Here is a 26,259-nt window from a genome sequence, read left to right as displayed (position 1 = left end):
TAGTTAGTTAGTTAGTTAGTTAATTAATTAATTAGTTAGTTAGTTAGTTAGTTAGTTAGTTAGTTAGTTAGTTAGTTAGTTAGTTAGTTAGTTAGTTAGTTAGTTAGTAAGTTATTAAGTTAGTTAGTTAGTAAGTTAGATAGTTAGTTAATTAGTTAGCTAGCTAGTTAGTTAGTTAGTTAGTTAGTTAGTTAGTTAGTTAGTTAGTTACTTACTTACTTAGTTAGCTAAAGACATAAAACAGAACTTCTAGTAGAAATTGACAAGGGGCGCCCTAATCTAAGTATTTCTATTTTAAAACCTTTTTCTTTCACATTAACGGGACCACCCTAATGACCATATGTAAGTCAGTCTGAATTCAATCCAATCTAATGATATGAATGTTTAATGTCAACTGTCTTCAGATTGTTAGTTACACTCACCATGTAAACGTTCATGTTCCTGGCGAAATGAGGCTAAACTTGGATCTTGTCTAATACGTTCCGGTAATGTACGCCATACTTGTAAGGCACCTTCTGTAACTTCACTGCAAATAGAAAAATGGATAAAAAAAGTAATGAGACAACAACAAATACATATACATTTTATTAGGAAATATTTTATTTTAAATACAAATTAAAAAAAACAAACGTCTATCGATTTGCTAACCATTTACACGTCAACATTATTTTTGCTAATAAAATTTTTAATAAATATTTAGCACCATTTGACAAAATTGTTATTATCTAAGAATGTTATGTTTTTTTTTTTCTCTAGGGTAAAAAGATACTATAATAAATTAGTTCAATAATGCCGCAAATAATAAAAATAAATAAGTTATAAATAAATTTATATTCAGTACTGGGTACATTCTCTAAATCACCAACATCGTCGTCGTCATCATCATAATTATCGCGTAATTGTAGACCCGTTTTATTTTTGTTTTCATTCAAGAAGGGAATTTTCCATTGATAATAAAAAGTATATGGATGTATGTATGTGTGTGCTTGTGTCCCTGAATAAATGCATAAATTTTCTCTTAGTATTTGCTATTTAATAAATTTATGATGTTCTTCTGATAGTTTTATTAATTGCGGCTAATATTGAATATATTTGAAATCATATATTCATTTTAAAGTTTAAATTATTGAATTAACAATTACCTACATAAATACTATATATATATTGATATATATTTGAGAAATATCATGATATCCATTAATTGTGGAAATAGCTATCTCAAAAATAAGTCTTAAAGTTATTGAAATCAGCTTTATCTAACATCTTCACCTTAAACTTTAGAGTAGTGGCACTGTTCTTCATTTCTTACGATAAGTTAAACAAAAAGCTATATTGTGTCATTGACAACGTTAATATAAATTTGGGGTATTGACTGGTAGCCTGGTAGATATCAGGCCGACCCGAACAAAATCTGAAAATATGGGTCACGAAAAGCATTTTAAGCCAAATACAATGAATCAGAAATACAAACCGATACAAAATTAACGGCGGCGGTTCAACCATTTTTGGTCGGTAGCAGCATATGATAATATATAACGGCGGCGGCTAAAATGTGGGCGTAAGAACTTATTTATATGAGTTTTCTATATAGAAAAATATCTTTTTATTAGTTTGTTAAAGGTTCTGAAACTCGACATAGTTTAAACGTGGAAAATATATTTAGGGCGAGTTTTTCTGATAAAGATAATCTTCATTCTTTGGTTAAACCTGGTTTAATATATGTTTCGTGTTTTTCAGTTATCAGTAAAGTTACTTATTATCTTAGTTTAACTGAGTGTAATTGGCCAATTAAACTCAAGTTGTAACTGAGAAAACACAATTAACAAAAACAATAAAACAATGATTTCGGAAGAACAAAAACATAATATTTTAAGTAAATTGAAATTTTCTGATTTGTTTTGTTTCATTAATTATTGTTTTAAATGTTTATTTAACATTTTTTCAAAAATTTTCCATTTTTCAAAAGTATTGTTTGCAAAAAACAGCTGTTCATTGTTTATGTTTTTGAGTGAAAACTTGGCAATACTAAAAAAGTTAACTGAGCTTAAATCTAAAAGTGAAAAACACAATTATCAGTTAAAGTCCGTCTAAATTTGTTTCAAGTTTAATCTAACAGCAAGTTAAGCCAAGTTTAACTGATGAGTAAGAAACCCGCCCTTAAAGATTCAAACATTTTATATTTAAGAAAATCATACTTTTTTATAGAACGGCGGCGCCGCTTGCTTAAATTTGGTCGGCAATCAGATGCCGCCTATTTGAGTCAAGTCAGCTTGAATATTTGCCAGGAACACTTTCACGGACTGTGTCTTCTAAAGGTTCTGCAACTCATCTTAGTTTAAACGGGGAAAATATATTTAAAGAGTCAAAAATTTTAGAGTTGAGGAGTGGCGCGGCTTGCTAACATGTGATCGGTAATCAGCCGGCACCGATTAGAAAAGAGTCGACTTGTTTCTCTCCCAAGAACACATCCACATACTGGGTATTCTAAATGTCCTACAACGCGACTTAGTTTAAACGCGGAAAAGATTAATGTGTTTCAAATAATAAGAGATTCGATGGAGAAGATCCTGTGAGAATTAGTTAAAGATAGTTAGGTTATGCCTATCGAAATCAATGTTCTAAAGACAGATATCCAGATATCTTCATGAATTATGTCAGACATATTTGTGGGTCTTAGACAGTGTTGTCAATCTGATGTTTTTCAAATGGCAATTGCAATTGCTGCGATGTTTTATTAGTTGTTATTTCTATATGATTTGTATACATACTTTTTTAACGTTTTGGACCTTAATTGCTTAAATTTAGTTATATTTACAATTGAATTGTGTTAATTATTTAATAACAAGTGTCTGCTACAAAGTCCTCAATCTTTATCAAATTCAATATCAATTATGTATGTATGTATGTTATTGTAAGCTAAATAATTAAAACAATTAAACATAAACAATTATATTATGTCATATACATATATATTACGATAATAAAGTGTGCTGGTATTTTACGATAATTTCGTATAATATAGATTAATAACGAAATCATCATCATTCTTGTGATGTAAAAACATCATCATTGTGATGATCGTCATTATTGCATGTTTAATTTCATTTTTTTTATTATTGTTTTTTTTTTCGTTTTATTTACTTTTTCCTATTTTATGACGTTTTAATTGATTTCAATAAACATTTCGTCAATCGTCATCACACCACGTTTATGAGTAATTTGGAAAAGAAATATAGAATTTTTGTTTAATTAATTTATTTATTTTTATGTATGTTTTTTATGTTTGTAATTAAATAATTTAATCGTTGTTGCTGTTAATATTATCAATTGTCAAAGTTTATTAAATGTTAATTAATTATAATTTGAATTGTGCGAAATTCTTTTCGTATTATTTGTGGTCATAAATGAGTCGTATAATGTGAGTTAATTTATGTGTTTTTATTGTTTCTTTATGGCGTTTAAAGTCCGTTTGTAGAAGATTTAATTACGCAATTGAATTAGAGTTTCCTTATTGATGTAATATTTAATTGTTTTTGCTTTTAATTAAACCGCTTATTCAATTCAATAAAAATTTTGATTATTAGAGATTCAAAGTCTTTAGCATGGAGGTAGATGAAATAGAAACGTTTTTCTATTATTTCCATTATTTTTATTAAAAGCAATAGAATTAGAGTTTTCTTATTGATATAACTTTTAATAGCGTTTTGTTTTTAATTAAACCGTTCATTCAATTCAATTAAAATTTTGATTATTGAAGATTCAAAGCCTATAGTATGAAGGTAGATGAAATAGAAACGTTTTTCTATTATTTCCATTATTTTTATTATAAGCAATTGAATTAGAGTTTCCCTATTGATGTAACTATTAATAGCGTTTTGCTTTAATTAAACCGCTTATTCAATCCAATTAAAATTTTGATTATTAGAGACTCAAAGCCTTTAGCATGGAGGTAGATGAAATAGAAACGTTTTTCTATTATTTTATAGTATAGGCATTAAATTAGAGTTTTCTTATTGATGTAACTTTTAATAGCGTTTTGTTTTTAATTAAACCGTTTATTCAATTCAATTAAAATTTTGTTTATTAAAGATTCAAATCCTTTTGTATGGAGGTAGATGACATAGAAACTTTCTTCAATTATTTCCTATTATTTATATTATAGGCCTTGTTTTAATTAATTTAATTATTTTCTCAATGATCAACCAGTGTCAGTGAATTAAATTATAAATTATAATTATTTGTTGATTTATTCTAACGACAATTTTATATGACTAATTACATCGTATTTAACTCATCTTATTAGTAAAACTGATTTTCTCAATTATAAGCGTTTTTTTCCTAAAATGTCAAATTAAACATCATTTATGTATGATGATGTTCAACAACCTAGAAAAAGGTCATTTATTATACATTGTCTAAAAAACAACATTTTATAAATATTTTAAAATTTTGCATAAATTTCAATTAGAAAAAATTCTATTGTTAAGTTTTTTCTAAAACATTGACAAGATAAAAGATTTAATTGTGATGTTATTATATTGTAAATCATTATTATCTCTATCATTATTATTTATGTCTAAAACGTTTACCTGTAGTTCGGGGTGTTTATCGTAGATAATAAATGAATAACTGACTATGCAATAGATAACCGTTGGTGAGTTAAATAACTACATACTATATAAGGCATAGTAAGTTTAAGATATTTTAAAGCTTATCTCTCTAGATTACTCAAAGAGACTAAAGTAACGCTTAACTTCTGCTCTGCATTACAATGACTCCAACTTGTCGATTAACTAACTCTTTACAATACAATTGCTATATTTGGTTCAGAAGATCCATTATTGCCTCTTAAATCTACTGGGATAAACCTTTGTTATAATGTAGACACAGTAAATATTTATTAAATATTTGTATGATTAGACGTGCTAAATACTATATAATAAATATTAATTATATCTACATTGTACATTTTTATCATAGAATGGATTTGTTTTTTGTTCTCTGTATGACCACATTCATGTGGTCATGTGTCTTTAAGACTTTGGGTTAAAATGTCAATGTTGCATACAACACGTTAGATAGAAGACAAAATCAACTTGATACTTAATTATTAATTATTATGGAATTTGAATTTTGTTAAGAGCTCTCTAAATGTCGAAAAATACAAAAAAAACAATATTGGATTTAATTGAAATTAATAGAAATAATCATGCAATATTTTAAATTAAAACAATTTCATGTATAAAAATAGGCCTATAAAATAGAATATTTCGAATGTCAAAAAATTTATTGATTATAATCATTATTCATAATTATTTCGACTATTACAAGACGAGATAAACTCAGTTAAACACCGAGTCCTGATATTGATAAACTAGTATACTACGCACCTTCCAATTGGGACATCGTTCCAAATAGTCATAGTACACGCAGAGAAAAAACATGGTTATGATAATCATGTTCTAAGAGTAACATATTATGGTTCAAATTATGATTGTAGTTTAATGATATTATGGTTATTGTAACAATTTTAAAATATTATATTATGATTAAAATCAGCTAAAATATTTTATCATAATATGTTTTATTTATCATAATATTGTTAGTTATATACATATTATGATTATGATGGCTACACTATGATCAAAATGTCGTTAAAACTATATATCTTATCAGTAAACAAAATATATTTTGATTACTGAATCTGGAAAATTACAGTTTCTAACAATATATTGTTAAAGTGAACATAGTTTCGTTAAAGTAACCATGTTGAACTATGTTATTTCTCTGCGTGTATAATTCGAAATTTAGCTCGTATTATTAGATCGGATAATGAAATTATAACGAGTGTAGTTAAGAGGATTTCAACGAATCTCAACAGAAACAAGTCTCCTGGACCAGATGGTATATAAGCTCTGGACTTCAAGCCGTACTTTTCGACGCCAGCTCGTCTATTAGCCAATAATTTTCACTTCTATCAAAACTAATTTCTTTTGGTGTTGGTCGTTTTATTTCAAGTTTTCTCAGTGATCGCTTTAACTAGTTCAAAATTTAATCATGGGTTTACTTTGTATTTGAAATACGTTGCATTTCGAAAGCTTATTTTGAATCGAAATACAGAGAAATCCCGGAAGATTCCATTCTTTCTCCTACTCTTCTTAATCTTTTTAATCAAACTTCTTATCAATGTCAATTGTTTCACCGATGACATTCATGTTCGTTCGATTATAGATCAAGCTTTTTTTGGAGATTGGGCAATAAGGCATAACACCAATGAATCGCTCAACCATAAAATAGTAAGATTTTCTGAATGAGGTCGTGTTAAAAGAGTCGATTTCAAGGCCCGATAAACTCAATGTTGTTTTTTGACTTACAAACGCATGGTAGATGATTTCCTGTCATTCCCTAAGTGCTGGTCTGAGAAAACAAATATTATGTATTCCGAAATTTTATTAACTAAAATTGAATATCACTGTATAGTTTTAAAAGCTAGAATTTGCAATCCCGGGGTATAAAGAGGTGGCCAACACCTCCAGTCCGGGACTGAAAAATGGGTTACAGTCTACTGCTTGGCTTAGTGCTTGCATAGATTGACAAAGGTCAGACCAGAGCACCGCATAATCTGGTACTACGGGTGGCCTATTGCCCGCAGGACTATGTCCTGGCTGGTCAGTTGGTTGAGGTTCCTTCGGGATCCACGTAGTGTCTGTGGTTTAAACCCAAATTTGCGGGAAGAGTAAGTGACGGTTAAAAGAGTAATGCATGATAAAGTCAATATTTTGGGATAAGTTCGGTACTGTTGCCGAGAACAACAGATACCCCACAGAGGAGTGACTGTGGGACTAAACGTTGGAAATGAGTTGGTATTAATTGTATATGTTACAGGATGAATGTGAGGTTCGGCGGGCCTTACCCCACCCGTCTAAATAATGAATGTGTCGTATGTTTTTCTCTTATGAATGAATGTGTCGTATGAATGAGATGTGTGCTGGGTTGAATGATGATGGATGAAAGGTATCATATACATATGACACCATTGAATTTTCATTCCTTGTCCAGATATGTTCAGAGTATACTCTGTTTATATCAGTTCGGTCCACCGGTTACGTCTCTAGGTGCTGTTGCTGAACCAACAGAGGTCATGCAAAGGTCAGAGATTAGATAGCTCGAGTACTCCAGCAAAGTACTGGTGCGTGGACCGGTCAAAGCCAATGTAAAGAAATTGCAACCTGAGTTCTTCATTGAAGAACAAAGGGGCGATGGTAGACCGTTCTTAAGTGGTTGAAAAAGACCACCGTGAGATAAGGCCATCCGGGCAGGTGCTCACGTTAAAACTCTCGACATTTATACAATTTGCATTACTAGTCTAGTTAAAACTTACAACAAATTTATTTGTTTTTTTACATATATTTGTAAGAATGAAAATGTTCTTTTGCATTTAGAGAAACCGGAAGTTAGAATTTTTGTCTAAAATTATCAAAAATAGCAGCAAAATAATAATTTCAAGTTCATTATTATGACTAATATAAAGGAAGCTTAGAAAAATAAATAAATAAAATTTATTACAGAGTTATAATCATAACAAAATCTTGAGACAAAACTATAAACCACATTTAATTAGCCACATATTTTGTTGCACATTTCATTTAGTCATAAAAACAATTAAATATATTTGTTTCAAACCGCTAAATGTTCATGATATCAAATTCCAGGCAGTTAGTCTCAAAAATGATTGAAAAAATAATTTTTATACATTTTCAGATTTCAAGTGTCATGTAAAAGTGTTATAATTTATTTTATAAATTATAATATTTTCATTTTACACACATACACAAAAGCCATGAAAACTAACAAATCCACCACCGACAAACAATTTTTGTTTGATTTAAAAAATTATAAAAGGAAATATATAAAAAAAATTAGTTTTGTCATCAACATCCATGTTTAAAATAATCATAACATTTTATTACGACGATGACTGAGTGTGTCCATAATTTTCGTTTCATTGGCAACAAACACAAACAAATCAGACAGAGAGACAGATAGACAAAAACTTTGAAACAAAGTTTTCTTAAATATTTAAATTTTAAATTGTGTTTTTTTCTACTTTAGTTTTTGCCGCCAATTTAAAACTATAGTGAATAAATAAATTCACTACAACAACTATATTTAACATCCTACAAAAAAATAACAATCTGTTACACTTATTGCTATGTTTTATCACACCTCCATCTTGTTTCCCCCAATCTCCTTTTTCACTTCCTCGCCATTGTTTTGTATATTTAGTGTGTCAGCCGTGATAGTTTTGTTCCCAGCTCATGTTTTTAGTTGTGATTATTCTTGCGGTTTTTATTTATATTTTTTTTCTTTTCATTTTTTACGAATTGTTCTATTGTACGTGATTTTCGTTTGAAAATAATAATAAAAAGTTTTTCAATATTGCAAGTAGTTTTTTAATAAAAGAAACAAAACTGAATAGAAGACAAAAAACAACATAAAAACTAAATGTATAGTTTGGCTGGCGCATGCAGATCTTTGAAGGAATTATTTCATTAACATTTAGAATAAAATTAGGTTTCTATTGTGAATGTAGTTCAATTGGGTAATTTGCTACAAACTAAGTTGGAAGGTTAGGAAATGGTTAGGATGTTATTGACATTATGTTAAAAGTTGTTTATTTATTAGTATACCCTACACCACTTTAGGGGGGATGGCCCCTACTTATCCGAAACATTGTGTTGGAACTAGAAAAATAGGTTGTGGGAAGAAGGATGGAGGGAGTAGTGTTTCATTTAAATCTTGTTATATCGAAAGTGGCAGGGAATACCTCTGCAGGAAGTTTATTTTAAATACGAACAGTGCGGCTGAAGAATGAATTTTCCTGGTGCGGTACCACAAATGGGTGTGTGTTACATAAGAATACACGGGTATAGGGAACAAGTTCCTTAATTTAAGAGGAAAAAATTCCATGGTAGTATCGATACAACAACGAAATACATCCCACATTGCGACGGTGATTCAATAGAGTTGGATACCCTACTGTCACTCTTTCCTGTACGCGGTCGAGTAGCTCCAAAATAGACTTCGAAGCTTCGCCTCATATATGAGAGTTGTATTCCATTTACGGTCGAATGTTGTAAATAGTAAGAAGATCAGATAGAGTGAGGTATATATTACACCGTTTCAAAAAACCGAGACACTTGAATGCTTCTTTCGATACTTGAATTTTGCTGTCATCCACAAAAGAGTATATAGATTTGGAAGAAGGCCATTATGAAGACAAGAAATATGATAAGGGATAGAAAAACACCTTATATTGTACTCAACGGAGGTATCATCATCGGATGTCCAGTTTCCGGCACATAGTTCTTTACAACTATTTCTAATCAGTGGTCCTAAGATATGTAGTATTTGCATTTAAACCGTTTCCAAGATATTTCGATCTAATTTTGAGAAAATCCTGTCATTAAAAAGTAATATTTGCCCTCTCCACATGCGCCTATATGCGTTCATATAATTGCTTATCTAGTGTGTTTACTCAGAAAGGTACCATCACAATAAGCATAGATTTAAGTCTACGGTTAAGGCCCTCTTCTCTTTAGGGTCATGCCATTGAATCTTTGCAGTTCTATCCATCGTTTCGTTATTTCAAGTGACTATATCTCTTTATATTTCTAACTCATCCTTCGTTTCGTTGAACGGTTTGGATTCGTCAGGTTAACCTTTTAAAGTTCTTTCCCTTTTCGTTACCGATTATTTCCGAATGGTCTGAATTCTATATGAAGGGCTTGCCTTTGGAGAATTATTGCATTAATAGGTTTGCATGTACCTCTTGAACATGATATTCTATCATCGATTAGTGCCTCGAAGTTCGCGACAAATTCTATCTCTGTTATATGATCTGAAGACTTGTTCAGTGTTCAGTATAAATTTATGTTGTGCCCTATAACCGCCTTTGATCAGTTGGCCTAAAGATTGAAGTCAATTGGGAGAATATCCAGCAACGTGTCCGGAAGTATAAAACAATTATGACTTTATTCCAATTTTGAGAATATTCAACAACGTTTTCAAAGATGAAAACAAAAGATGACTTTATAGGAATGATGCTGGCAGATAGTGCTGAATAATTCATCTATTTTTCATTAAGCGCCACACCTTTTCACCTCAAAATATATCACTATAGGGCCCTCAGAAGAGCACATAGTGGAATGAAGAAGAATACAATAAAGTTGATAACCTTTAGTCCTATGAGCGAGTACAGAATGTTATCTATAATAATCTTCGGAATTTCTCAGTTATCAGCTATATATTTTATTTGTTTCCATTATAGACGGGATAAAAAAGATTTCCCAATTCTCAAGTTTAAACATGAACAGAGAAGTAGCAACTAATCAGGGAAGTAAATGGAAGTGTCTTCCGATGTCTTCGTGTCTAAATATTTCATTTTAGGGAATAAAGTAACTCTTTTCTCATTACTAATACTGTATGCATGGTTACCAGTTGGTAAGAGCAACATATTATAGTTAAATTTGTGATTGGGTTCTAGACATACTATGGTTATTGTAATTACTTTAAAATATCATATTATGATTAAAAATTTTATCATAACATTTTCATATTTATCGTAATATTGTTATAAATAATTTTGTTTAAAAATTTATATCCAATTCAAAATAAATTTTACAGGCAAAGGTTATATAACATATAACAACATAACATAAGTTTCAATGGTTACATTGTTATCATTATTTAGTTGTTGTAAAAATATATATGTTTCAGTGAATCATATTTCTAGTTAATAATTGCTATTAACATGAAAACAGTTTACAATTACTGGAAGGCAAAATAGCGATTATACTCGATAACAATAAATTATTAAAGTGATCATATTATAGTTGTAGTAAGTATGTCGAACCATCTTTTATTTCTGCGTGTGCGATGTGGGAGCAAGAAAGCGATTTGAATGTTTTCAATGGTAATCGCTTAATTAAAAAAATAAAACATTCTTTTAAAGTTTATTCAAATTACAGAATAAATTTTATTTTCCGTTTATTTTTTATAACTTTAAAATCGTTTCAAAAAGCTAAATTGAAATTTATTTCTTTTGACTTTGATTGCAGTTTGTGGTAATAAAAGTGGAAAAATAAATGTATGTACTTGTTTGCATAACAAGGAAATTTAATATAACTACTTTTAGTTAAATATAGTATTTTTTCATAATCTGCTTTTTTCATTATTTCAAAACATGACCACGTTTTTAGTGTAATGTAAAAGCTCATTTTTAATAATTTTAATGATTTTGTGAAATCTATATCATAAGAAAATACAAAAATATGAAATTGATTGATGAGGATGTTCGGAAATAAAAATGTTCAATGTGTTTAACTTGAGGCCTTTTAAACTAATGTACTATCACAAAGTGGGTTTATATTAAGAACGATCACATCGGTTCACTTTCTAAGATATGGAAACCTAAATTGTAACGAATTTAATAATTTGTTTATGAGTTTTTAAAGACTGTATCGAGAAAAAACATCCAATACCTCCTTTACCCAAGTTCCTAGAAAGGTTCAAGTTTGTTTAATGTAAGCACTTTTACCAAAAATTTAAGTGGTCGTTTTCGATAAAGTCCAATTTATAAAATGTTAGTTGTCACAACTTTTCAACCTCCTATATGGGGAAGCAAAACTTGATTTATAAAAGTATACATACAGATGTCTATGCCGAATTGCATAGATATGAATGTTTCTTTTAGATAGTTATGTGCGCAAAAGTCATTTTCTGAAGGGGACCATATATGCCGATTAGGGTCAATTATAGGCCGATCCTTAATCAAATTTTACAAAAAAATTTAGGTTTTCAACAGACGGACGGACATGGTTTGACCGTCTTAGAATCCAATGAGGAATATATATATATACTTTTGAAGGTCTTAGACAAATATTTCGATATATTACAAATGGAATGACAAAAAGAATTGCTGTAAGATAGATACAGTTAAATCGGATCACGTCTGAACCATTTTGACTGCAGAGTTTATAGTTGATTTTAAATAGTCCTAACAGAGGTATAGTAAAAAGTACCACCATCAATTCTCTGTCGTATCATTGAAATGTTTGGAAACGACGCATAATAGTTGTCGAACTCTATGAAAAGTTAGGAAGTGACTTTTTAGAGAATTTAATATTTGTAAAGTTATTAACAATGAACCGATTTAACTTTTTTAGGCCCAATTCGCACTAACTATTGAATTAAAGAACTTTACTTCGAAGTTTTATTGTAAAAGTGTAGTCAACTATGAGGGTAATTGTTGGGTGAGATGTAGTTGGGAATTGAGCCACAAGAATACACTATAGCTTAATATGATAAACTAGTTGAAAACTTTGAACTCAAGATTGTTCTTGTAATACTTGACTTATGATCTGCAATGCTCTTAAAAGTACTCATTTTCGTTATTCGGTATACAGGCAAACAGACAGTTAGATAAATAGACGTCTTGGACGTCTATTAAGGTCCTAATATTTTGATTAGAAGGGGGATCATACTCCATAGGGGCACATCTGCCAATAGCGAATAACTTGAAAACTGAGTAATCGATTTTATCGCATTATCAAATTTTGTTTTCGTTTATCGATTATCTATCATCCCTGAAAATTTTAAACATTAACTTTACATATAATGGAAGGCAGACATGATTAATTGTTTTTCAAAAGGGCTGTGAATATATTTCACTTTGTGAACTTTTTGTGCTAACTTTTTTAGTTTTTGTGATAGAAAAAATTGGTCGGTATTAGAACGTCAATAATAGTGAACAATAAGACATAATAATATTTTCGATAATATAATTTGAAGCCCGTGGAACTGAACTGCCCGTGGGGCACATGCGCCAAATACATGTAATGCTTGTGATGTAGAACAAAATTTGGTTGAAATATTGTTTTATTTTTTGTTATGTTTTGTGAAAATGAATTGAAGTACAAAACAGCAAAATAAGTTTTTATTTTTGTAATTTTTTCTTTTATTTTACTAATGACAAATCTGCCCCATCCCCTTGGCGCATTTACCCCAATGGATGGGGGATATTGCCGTTTTTGGTCAGTGCGAAAAGTTAAAAAAATATGTACATGAGGATGACTTAGGAAAGATTGAGAGGAATAAAACTAAAGCCAACATATCTAAGTAATCGAAACAAGAAAAAAATTAAGAATATGTATTGTGGTTTTAATTTGAGGCCGCCTCAAAAAAAGTGGCGTACCCTATGTATAAAACGGAAAGACAAAAACTCTTGGTAAACAAAATAAAAAAAAATTGATCACATCTCTCTGAGGATCAGTCCATTTATTAAAGATTGTTTTGGCAAATATAAAAATCAATTTTTTGTTCAATTACTTGCGATTCCTTATTATTCCTTAATGGGTTAATATTAATAACCGCTTTTACAAAAACACCTTTAATTCACATGTTTCTTCTTTCGTCATGAATTTTTTTGAATGAATGTAAAAAATGTCCAGCAACGGTGTAAGTAAAACAAGGGAAAACCAAATTGTAAAAACAAATAGAACTAAACCGAACGTGACTTAATTTTTAAAATCGTTTTATTAATACGAAGTTTATATAGAATTATTTATTACAAATGCATATTTCTTATTAAATCATTAAATTACTGAAAGTTTTTAAATAAAAATTAACATACTCATCTTCCAATTGATCGGGTCCATTTAAAGGTGGACTTATGCTAAAACGATGAGTCATATTGAGACTCTGGTGCACAGAAATTTCGAATTCGATTTCGTTTTTAATATTAGTTTATAACACTTTTTAATTATTAATTAATAATCTTTTTATATTGACATAATAATCTAAAGATCAACAAATTTTTTTAACCCGACTCAGTTTAAGTTTAAATAAAACCTGGTTTATTTCTTTTATAAGATTTTATTTTCGAAAACAGGGAAATTTTTTTTCTTAAGGAATTTGCTACACAAGTCCACGAGATTAACACACACAACTTTGCCAGATATTAACACTTTTATTAATGGATTTTTATTTTTAATGAATGGTTAAAAAAAAAAATAAAATTTGACAATTCGAAATTGTTGTTGTAGGTTATTTGGTCGATCGGTCGGTAGTTCTTACGACTGTAATAGAGACGACAACGTTTGAAAGAGTAATAAACACACATGAAATAAAAATTGACAATATTGCACGTCCGTCCAATACCAAAAAAAAAAAAAACAAACAATAACAACAACACCAATAGCAATAATAATACTAATAACAACAACAAATCTACAACAATCTTATATGAAAATTTTATAGAAAATATAACAACAAAAACATTATAAAATAAATAAATAAAAAAAATTGTTGTTTATATTTGTATGAGTGTAGGGAAGACAACAACAAGAATAACAGAAAATAAAATTTTCATACATTAGACGCCCTCACGTTTTGAATTACTTTTTGACTTGATTGTGGCTTTTTTTCTACTTACTCACTTGATTATTTACTTAGTACTTATTGCTGTTGTTGTTGTTGTTATTATTCTGTACTTGCTCTCATCAACATCATCATCAACGGTAGCTGTAGCAGCAACAACATCATTGTCGTTGTTGTCATTATCATCATCAGTGTCAGTTAGTATGAGTAGTATAGAGTAATAAAAACAATCATCATCATTACAATGAAAACGACTAGAACACAAACAACAACAATAATTTACAAAAAAAAAAAAACTGTAACATTTTAAAAGACGATAATCGCGGTTATTTCTTACTAAATATTTTGCCTTCTTTCTTTTTCGGAAAACAGATAAGTACAATATCATCCTTTTGGGGGGCCAAACACGTGTAAAATCAAACCATAAACAAATCATTTCGGGGTTTGTTAAGATAGTTATTAAGATCTATTAATATTATAAATAGATTACATTATTGTCTTGTCTATAGTCTAGTCTTTAGTCTATAGTCTAGTCTATAGTCTAGTCTATAGTCTAGTCTATAGACTAGTCTATAGTCTAGTCTATAGTCTAGTATATAGTCTAGTCTATAGTCTAGTCTATAGTCTAGTCTATAGTCTAGTCTATAGTCTAGTCTATAGTCTAGTCTATAGTCTAGTCTATAGTCTAGTCTATAGTCTAGTCTATAGTCTAGTCTATAGACTAGCCTATAGTCTAGTCTATAGTCTAGACAATAGACTAGTCTATTGTCTAGACAATAGACTAGTCTATTGTCTAGTCTATAGTCTAGTTTATTGTCTAGTCTATAATCTTGCTTAAAATTGAAAGAAGTCGTAGGACTAGAATTTTGTCAATTATCAGGTGGGTATAGAAATCGCTTGTACTATTGATGACAATTTAACAATAACTCTTTTTCTTATAATGGACTACTCAAAAATTTAGAAGTGGAGGACTAACGATATCACTTACTCGTACCAATTATTGCGCATTGCAGTGACATTTAAATCTCAATTGAAATTTAAGACTAATGAACAGAGCAAAAGAAATACGAAACTGAAAATGTACGATTGAATGTCCGTAATCATATGAATAAGAAAAAAAAAATAAGTTATAAATTTCCTGGTATTATTTTAAACTTGTATATAAAATACTGCATATAAATTTTATTTGTTTGTATGTTTATCGATGTGTTTTCTTCATTTGTTTTATGTACATTTTTCATTAACTTAATTTATATTTAAACTACATACATATACAATTGGTGAAAGAGACATTATCACTCTGTCTCTTTTTCTTACACTCTACAATTTTTTCTCTAATTCTCCTTAAATTTATCTCTCAACGCCACGATCATTATATACCCGCTTCTCATCAAAGTGACAAATTTCAATTCAAACAAAAAAATTATATTAATAAAAAAATCGCAAAGACAACGACAAGAATTTAATAAAACAAGTGTCAAAATATATTTATAACAATTTGAATCAGATCTTAAAGAAGAGCTCTGGGCATTTTATGATTTTACTGATCGTCAGTTTGTTTCACTTAAAGTCAGTTAATATTTTTTTATTGGCACTCTCTATCTTAACTGGCTCTCATACATACAATTCAATTTTTCAATTGAAAAATATTGTAGAATTAAAAAAAAAAATGTCTTAATTTAGCTTTTTTGCGTTTACTTTTCTTATTTTTCTTCTGTTTACATTATCACTTTTCATGTGTTATCATCCTATTATTCATATTTTATTTATGATCGTTAAATTGAATGGTGTTGGTAGTAAAAATGGGGATAAAAGTACTATATGTATTTTTTGGTACTATTTACAGAATGGAAGGGCTTTCTTTGTTTCCAATTTGATTAGCGCAATCATAAAATTAATTAAAAATGCCTCAATAATGTTTAGTACTTTAAAGGGGCTTTGAGATACTTTGTAAATTTTTATCTGTGCTTATATTGCACATAAGATTTGATTTAGCTTGACGGCAGTATTTTCTTGTCATATAAAATTTTCGAGATATTGCGTCGTAAAAATCGGAAAAAATCCGTTTATAATCCGTTAAAACAACTCAAATTTAAAGACCACATTTTAGACTAAACAATGTTTGTTGAATGGACTACATTGTAACCTACAGACTGAACTCACACAGCAAAAAAGAACTTCCAAAGAAGCGAAAATTAGTAAAATTTACTTCATGGAAGTGTTAATAAAACCCAAAAGAAGTGATGATTTTAACACAGGCTTGTCATAGGAGGAATGTTCTATTTAGTTGATTCCTAATTCACTACATCTGAAGTCATTCTCAGGAAGTAATTTTTATGTTCTTTTTTTCAGGTTATTAGGAAGTGAAATTGTTCTTTATGGAATAAAACTAATTTTACTTAAATAATATCGAAAATAAACAAATTACACGCGTTTATCAATCAACTCCGAAATGGATAAGCTTCAAAATAAACATCACTTGAACGGAAGGTAAATAAATTCACTTAATACTACTTTGGAAGTAGTGATAAATGTTATTCTTAAGTAAGTACTTCGTTATATTTTTGCTGGATTAATGTATAGTCCATAGAGTGGACTATGGTTTAGATTAACTGTAATAAGTGCTAACGTATGTACTGTAGACTAACGACTAGACAAAAGCCTGAACATTAGTTAAATCTACAAAATAAACTTTTTTAATATTATAGGCTAGACTTTTGTTAAGATTAACGGCCGGATAATAGTTTAGTTTATTTTTGTTTAATCTATAGAATGGACCATGGTTTAGACGTGGACTATAAATAGTTTGGTCTGTAAAATGTATTATAGTCCACAGGTTGGAACTATATATATTTCGGTTTTTAGACTGGATTAATATTTAGACTAACGAGTATACTATAGACTAATAAAGGCGTGGATCCACCTCAAGCGTTTGCGGGGACATTTTTTTAAGCTACACCACTTTAGTGTGAAGGGTATATTGAGTTTTGCGCTGATGTCTATAACGCACAATAATATTGGTCCTATAACCCACCTTAACGTATACCATCATATCATATTCTGAGTCGATTTAGCTATGTCCGTCAGTCCATGTAAAACTTGTAATCAAACTACAGGTGGCAATTTTGAATATAATTCAATGAAATTTGGCACATGATCTTCTATTGTCCCAGTGACTATTGAAGTCCCAAGTCTATTGAAAATGAAATATTGAACCTACAGGTCACAATTTTGAAAATAATTCAATGAAATTGTCTTCTATTGTCCCAGTGACAAAGCTTATTGAAAATGAGTAAGATAGGTCGATTATGTCACCTAAGTAGCCCCAATAAAACTGAACTCTCGAATAGGTCTACTAATTGTTTGTTATCATACTACAGATCAAAATTTTGCAGATAATTAAATTTTGGCACATCATATTCCATGGTACCGAAGACAAAGTCTTTTATAAATTGTTAACATCGGTCCAATATTTCACCTAGCCTTATTCAAGTGGATCCGCCGAATAAGACTTTTAAGTTCATAGGCTAGACTATGGTCAACGTTTACAGCACGCGAACTGATTATATACTACTAGATTATATACTGGACTATAGTTTAGTCTATATATGGAGCTATATTTTAATAAAAAGACTGAAAATTTTTTTCTATGTATTGGACTGTTATTTAGACTAGTTCTACTGTTATTTGACTATTTTAGTACAAACTTTAGTTCAGTCTTAAGACTACAATTTAGTTTATATTTTAGACCAATGACTAGACTATAGTTTAGACTATATAGTTTGATATATACAATATACTACTGTACTGGAATTATGACTATATAATGGATTATATTAAGGTGGACCATTAGCCCATAGTATATTTAATACTTGGATTCTACAGACGTCTTTTGGCCCAAAATTAGATCGCTCTTCAAAGCATTTCAAAACTAAGTCTGTGAACAAAGGCTGTTAATATTGATAATTTTTTTTTTTTTTTTGGTTTTGTATGTTAAAGGAGAACCCAATCTCCCCTACCATTTTACCAGAGAGTGGTGATGATCTCGAGCGATCTAGTTTTTATTTAAGCTACATATGCTTAACGATTGTTACTTATAAATGTCTACTTTTAAATGTCTTAAATGAGCGCATGAATGCTGAAATTAATTTTACCCGAGTTTTTCTGTAGCCTGTATTTGATCTATTACTTTGAGATGAGTTTTTTGCGAAGAATAAAACTATTTCCTTGGATTTTTGTAACGATCATGTTAGTTACTTGAATTGCAGCCTTTAGTGATTTATTAAATTGTTTGTTTGATTTATTTATGACGATTATATGTTAATTTTTAAAGTGATCTTTGATCTGCCTGCAGTTGGACACGTTTGCTAGAGAATAGAAAATAGTGTAATAGAAATGAATTTTATGATACTTTTCATTGATATTATGCTAATGTACATAACTTTCTATAAACATGTTTGTAACGAGTGTGTCAAATAAGTTTAATTAAACTGGGATTTGTATAGCTTTTTTATTGAATATTTGTGTTACATTAAATCTCTTTAATCCTGATTAAAGGAGTCATTAAAAAGGACATTAAATAACTTTTTCTATACAATTATATGGCTTTTGAAGTAAAAATAAACATATCGATAAATTGTAGATGCGGGTATGAGCAACCATATAATAACCTACACTAGCTGTTAGTTTGTAGTAGGTTATTTTGGAATCAAGGGTCTTAGAAATAGTCTTGCGTTTATTTTAGAATAAGCGACTAGGTATTCGGGTCAACGTTTAGATTCAGATTTATATCGAATTATATTATGTTGTAATCCTTAGTACAAACCATTTATGTTCCCCCCCACTATAGTAGCGTAGGGTATTAAAAAATCCATTTACTAACATTAACAAATTTTTCTTTTAAATTTCAAAGAGCTTAAAAGTATTACATAAAAGAAAGACACTCTCATACAAAAACGTACTAAGTATATATTTTTATAATAAATACATTAAACAAATATTTATTTATTTATTATATTATTTTTAGAAAATAAATGCTAAAAGAACTCAACTAACAATGGGAGATTTGCGCATTAAAGTTGTCGTTCGTGATTTTGCTTCATTTTTTTCTTTTAAATAAACCTTAAAAAAGATTACAATGAAAATTGACCCGATTCTTTAGAATAAAAAGTGTTCCAATATAACGAGATGATAGTCATTCATTGAAAATAAAAGAAAATAAATCTTGTGGGTTTTTTTATATTAAACCGATTTTATTAGCATGTGCAAGAGATTAAAAAAAAGGAAAGTATTTTAATGTTATATATGTATTTTGTGCTTGTAGTTATCATTAAATCTAAAATAATTTAAAAAAGAAAAAACATATTTATTTTAACTTTAATTTAATAAAAAGCATCAACATAATCATGTGTACTTAGTATTTGTTTCACCGTCAATCTATCAACCGGATATCAATTTACTTGCATTTCCTAAACGATTAAAATTAATTTCTTTTATAATTCTCTATAAATAAATTTGTTGTCCGTTAGTGTGTGTTGTTTCCAAGTTTGATAAGGTAACAACTGTTTAGTCTACAATAAATCTAATCAATGAAAATTGCATTGATGTAAACAAAATTGTACAGCGTAACGTAAAAGTACATAAGTAAAGTCATGTCAAGTATCGTATGGCATGTGAGGTATCGTATTTAATTTGTAACATTTGTTTTAGTTGTTGCAGAAAAATAAACAAATATCAATTAATTTAATGACATCACAATATTTTGCAAAAATAAAAAGAAAAAAATATGTACAACATAATCATATTAATAAAAAAAACAAGTATGAAATTATAGTCGGACGAAGACGATCATATAATACTCTACACCTGTATGCGAATAAAATGTGATTTAGATAAAGTTGAGTTGTAACTTGCTTCAGGTATACTTAAGTCCTTTATTGTTTAATAAATCCGTAAATATTTAAGCTAAATTTTGAAGGGGGCTTTTTATAGAGGCTAGGGTCAAATGAGGCTCTATAATTATAAAGTTCATGAGGGTCATCAAGGTTAGTATAGAACTTGGTTTTGCAGTTTTTTGTTGTACTCGTACATTAAACATTATTATGAACTTAAAAGCCCTATTCAGCCCTATGGGGGCTAGGTGAAATAATAGACCGATCTTAAATATTTTCAATAAGTTTCGTCTACGATAGCATAAAAAATCATGTGCCAAATTATTATTGAATTATCTCCAAAATAGCGACCTGTAGTTTGATTACAAAGTTTACAAGCCATATTCGGGGGTTCAGTTGTATGGCGGCTTGGTTAAATAATGCACCGATCTTAACCATTTTCAATAGGCTTCCGTCCCTGGGTCAATAGAAGATCATGTACCAAATTTCATTGAATTATCTTTAAAATTGCGACCTGTAGTTTAATTACACGGACGGACAAACAGACAGACGGACATAGCTAAATCGAATCAAAAAATGATTCTGAGCCGATAGGTATACTTAAGGGTGGATATTATCATACGTTACAAACATCAGCATAAACCCAATATACCATTCATTTTATGGTATAAAAAAACATACCCACTGTGGGTTTTTGTTGACAGAGAAAACAGCTGACAGTGAAATTGAAATAGAAAACGAAGAATGAATGCACATAAGTATAATTAGGGTATGACTTTTTATTTATTTTTTTCATATATCAAAAAGTGAGAACGGTCTTTGCAATCTCAACCGAGTAATGGTAAATGCACAATTGGGACGAACGACGAATACCACGACGAACTAGTTGACAACACTTCGTTGCGTAAATTCGTCGAATGAAACACAATCAAATTATTCGTCCTGCGAATTCGTTTCACAAATAGTTTTTATAACCCAGATATTATTTCAGGAGCATAAACAATTTTTCGAACTTAACTTCGAATTTTCGAATATAATTTCGAATATTCCAACATAATATTGTATTGTCATTAGCAGTACTTACAACGGCCAAATTTCTGCAAATTCGGGCTACCGGAATTTCCATAATTAATTCGTCGTTCGCCTGCGTTCGTTGCGTACAACGAATTTTGTCATACGCAATGATTGTGTACATTTTCATATACCCAAGTGTGTTCTATTTCCGACGACGAATATTCGTTCCGAAAAATTCGTCGTTCGTCCCAATTGTGCGTATACTATAATGAAAGAGCAATCTATGTTGGATTGCTGAACCCTGAAAGTTGAGTATCTCTTATTCTTCGCTTAGGTTGGTAAATTTTCAGGTTGACACTTGGTCTAAGCTGATGTAAGTTGGTGAACGATCAGGAAAGTCCCTTCACTCTTTGGTGCTATTACCTTCTCAACAGGATGCATATTCTTTCATGAGACTTATGGTTGAATCAGAATTCTTCGACATAAAGAGGAATCCTGAATCAGTGGCTGGCTATTTCGGACTACCATATAAGTCTCTAGGCGTTGTTGCCAAAACAACATTATTGTTGATGCGCGGGCTTTAAGAAGTTAAGAAATGCAATGGGTCTTTTAGAATGCAATCTTTCATGACATCAAAAGGGTGATTACCTTACCTTATATCCGGAAGATTAATTTCTGATGTTGAGATCGTACCTGCTATTGACTTTAGATTATATGTATATGATGATTTATAACAAAGTCTCTTAACTAAAAGATTTGAGTCGAAAAAGTGAACTTATAAATATAGGATCGACAGATCTAAATCATTTTTTCACATTATATAACTTGAAACCAATACAATTCAAGAAGTTATGTACAAGAACTTAGCTTTTCGGGAGAAATTGTATATTTTGCCTTAAAAATTTTGAAAGTCAGGTCTAATCTAACGTTTTAGTATAAAGACGCCGGTATGTATTATTTTGAGTTGAACACAATTATCGAAAGACCTCCGATATATTATAATTTTTGAACCAACATATCACGTATCACATGGACATGATGGAACCCAAAATGGCAAATTTATATCAAAGTAGTAGGACACTTTATAAACTTTTGTTTTACGGGATTATTAAAAAATATATGATTCAAAAAATCGTACAAAGGAACGTCGGATATTTAACGAATACTCTGGGAGACCATTAACACATTGAGAAACTCTTTAAAGTTTGCGATTCATTATGTGATCATCTATATTATGATGCACTAATTACTCAATGTGAAAGAGATCAAAGATATAGAGATTTATTGTCTCTTATGGATCCTCTCCGGGATCCATGCTTCCTTGATGTATGACCCACATCTTGGTCTATTGCAATATCGAGGTAAAGAGGTGCTACCAGTAACTCTAGTCTGCCGAGACTATGGCCAGTTTCCTGCTGATCACTTGGATGAGATTCCTTCGGGAGTCACGTAGGTGCTGTTGACGAAAACACAGAAGCCATCTGAGTAGTGTTGTTAAGCGACATATAAGGTCTGGAAATGCACTGGGGTGAGTGCACATGGATAATAAGAATGCTCTAGGGATATAAGTATTCGTCACAACATCAATCTGGTTTGATGTTGCGTTGTCTATTGTCTCTAAACTAGTGACTGCCATTTCCTTCTCGGGGTTAGATTGAGATTACTCATGACACCTCTCATTCCCCAACGAGACTGCTATGGCAAGAGATTAGATAGTTCGAGCAAAGTGCACTGGTGCGTATGATACACAATGGGGCGGTGATGAGCAGTTGCAAAACCTCACCCAGTGGTTGAAAAATACCACCGTGATTTATTTTGATTTCAAATCCATATTTATTAAAATGAAATCCTGAAAGCTTTTCCAAGTTAAACTAAAATTTTAAATTTGACTGTTCTAAATGCTTAAAACAAACGAAGACTCACAAAGCTCTAAAGGAAATTAACCAAATATAAAAGAAAATTAACCTTAAACAAGGAAACAAACAAACAAAAATTCAAAACAACTGAGAAAAAACGTCATAGTTGTCGCATTTGTAACTAAAAGATATGAATATGTTGTTGATAGTAATGTGCTGCTGAACCTTCACAAAACAATATGTGGCATGTTATTGACATTGATACACGGTCTGACTGGCTGTTGTCAATGGACTTGAAACAACAATAACAAACAACCACATGTTGTTCCAATTGCTTTTTCTTTTATTTTGTTTTGCTTTTATTGTCATGCAATGTGTGAAATGTAGAAAATTTTAAGATCAATAATAGACAAAGTGAATATATGTTAAATTGATTTGTTAACAGTGTTTTTTTTTTTATTCTGCATACATATTCATTTTTCAATTGTAGCAGTTGTTTTGTTTGTTGTTTCTTCTTTCCTGCTGTCAAATTTATGCAAAAGCAAACTGACAATAAATGGAATTGTATTGATATGTCGATGAAAACATTTCTATTATTGTTACATTTCTATCAATTTATTTGTTAAATGTTTTTATGATGACTTTGTTTTTTTTTCATTTATCATTCGATTTTAAATGTGACGGATGTTTTTATCTTTTCTTTTCACACGTCTTTAATTACATTTGTTTTCCTTATTGGATGTTTCTTTTTTCTGTTTAAATTGAATTTATATAAAACAATTTAAAATCTATTAACTCTTGTTGAATTTTGGCAATAATCTTATTAGACACTTGGGATTTAGATAATCTAAAGACATTTCCTTTTGACTTACTTGTTAACTTAGGTTATTTTTATAGATTTCATTAGGAAAAAAGTAAATATAATATTTTCGGCCTTAAATCATATTTCTGCACAATGGGACATACATTTATTCGGCATTTTGTTATTATGCAGACAATAGTGGAATAAGGTTTCAAGCTTCATATTGCATCTTGCTGTGGTTTAGACAGATATATTTTTGGTATCGTGGACGGATTAGGAGCCATTGGATAGCTTCTCCACTTGTAATCTGATTTAGTTGAATTTTATAATATAACAATAGGGCTAAAAGGGGAGAAGGGGGAAAATAAGGACCTATCCTTATAAATGTTGGAAGAGGAATTCACGTCTACTTCAAAGTTATTTACGTTGAATTTAATAGTGTAATTAGTGTTCATAGACGATTTTTAACCATCAAGTCATTTTCTGAAGCAGTGATGGAAAAAGTGATTTTGTTTTAGTATCAAAAAATATTTCAGAGAGTACTTTTTTGGATCTCAAAGTACTTAGGTTAGGTTATGTTGATAGGAGGATGTGTACTACATCAAATCTGAAGAAATATAAAAAAGGAACTTCATGAATTATTTTTCAGTGTACAGAAACTCAGTTTCCTGAACGTAATTCCTAAGAATCTTCCACTCAGTGTTTGTCAGGAATGTTATTTCCGGAATAACATCACTTCCAAAATGTTATGATATAACATAGACGAATTCCTGGCAGAGGCAAAGAAAGTGCTCCAGAGTTTCTCTGTCCTCTCCACATGCTCAACATACGTCCGAATACGCACGTCCAATTTTGCATTAATGTGCTCGTAATCTTGTGTGTTCACTCAGAATAGGTACTATCATACTATTTGAGGAGATTTTTCGTCTTGATCTCATCAGGGTCACCACATAGGATTTTCGTGGTTCTACCCACTGTTTCATTATTCCAAGTGGTCTTATGGGATTCTCTCTCAATCTCGAAAAGAGACAAAATTGCGTTTTCTCAAAACTCAGGACATAATATCTCAGATTCCTGACCTGATGGAGAAAATATGAAGTAATATTCGAACTCAGCGCTGATTAATCTTATACAAGCGTTTAACTTAGTCTCAGGTTTTTAACTATTTTAACATGTTGTGTGTTAGTATTGAAGAGAAACAGCTACTAAAGTTATAGAGCTGTTTCCTACAACTTTTATTTGATGCATTTTCGAGAATAAGTGCCAAAAAAAAATTTAAAAATTATTTTAAATTTTAAAGAAACCTTTATCTTCGTATTCTAAATCTCTTTTTATTTCGAAACGATGTATTGAAAGTTCCCATACAAAAGGAATTACTACAGGTTAAACGATAATCGGATATTGAGATTGTGGGCTTGAAAGTATCAAATAAGACTCGGGAGTATCACGGTACTTTTGTACATCAAATAGTATCAAAAAAGTACCATCGTACCAATTTTTCCATCCCTGTTCTAAAGAGAATTTGTGGGGGCTAGGGTTAAATGAGGCGCGATCATTACAAAAATCAGTAATGTCATTTAAAGTTCTATAAAAATAAGTTTTGCCGACTTTTGTTAACATAATAGAACATTTAACTTAATTATGAGCCCAAAAGCCTTATTCAGGGGGTACGGTTTTATGCGGGTTAGGGTTAATTATGGACTGATTTTCCTAAGACTCGGTAGAAATATTTGTGTTAATAAAAAACTTACTTATGTGGAATTTAAGTGCTATATTCGTACTTTCAAGCTAGTAGTGAGCGTTAAAGTAATTTTCTGGGTGGACCTTTTATGGGGGTAGGGTTAATTATGGATCTCTTCTTTCCTTGGTAGACAGAATTTGACCCATATAAGTCTTATTAATGTCGAATTTCTTTGCTATAATCGCATTTTTAAAATACATATGACTATTAAGGCTGTGTTTCGGGAGGCTATGCGAAAACGTGGACCGATATTTCCTTTACCTATAAGAAATATTTATAGAAAATTTCAACCCTCTAGCTTTTTCCGTTCGGACTTTATCGTGCTTTCAGCAGACAGAAATTGCTAGATCGTCTTAAAATTTCATAAGTGCCCATAATATAATGGGTCTTTAGTGGGTCTATGATCAAAACGGAATGACAAAACCATTATACCCGCCATCTTTTTTGATGGTGGGTATAAAAAGCTTTTCAATAGTCATATTGGCCTTATAAAAATTTGCAACATGTTAAAAAGGG

The 26,259-nt window shown here is 30.2% G+C and overlaps 1 protein-coding gene across 4 annotated transcripts in view; it reads right to left on the bottom strand.

Annotated features, from left to right (window-relative positions):
- Positions 1–339: 339 nt before the first annotated feature.
- The window catches only part of LOC124421296, a 105,832-nt gene continuing 79,912 nt past the window's right edge, over positions 340–26,259 (bottom strand). For 2 of the 4 annotated variants that reach the window (XR_006941558.1, XR_006941559.1), the window contains one exon: positions 401–526. Coding sequence is in view for 2 of the 4 variants with exons in the window: in XM_046956228.1 (XP_046812184.1) it covers positions 409–526 (118 nt within the window). In the remaining 2 variants the exon portion in view is untranslated. Of the gene's footprint in view, positions 527–26,259 lie in introns of all 4 variants that reach the window. The other 2 variants (XM_046956228.1, XM_046956229.1) reach the window with 2 other exon arrangements.

The sequence above is a fragment of the Lucilia cuprina genome, chromosome 2, assembly GCF_022045245.1.
Source record: "Lucilia cuprina isolate Lc7/37 chromosome 2, ASM2204524v1, whole genome shotgun sequence".
Taxonomy (NCBI): Eukaryota; Metazoa; Arthropoda; class Insecta; order Diptera; family Calliphoridae; genus Lucilia; species Lucilia cuprina.
The sequence above is the reverse complement of the archived record's forward strand: the minus strand, read 5'-3'. Positions and strand labels throughout refer to the sequence as shown.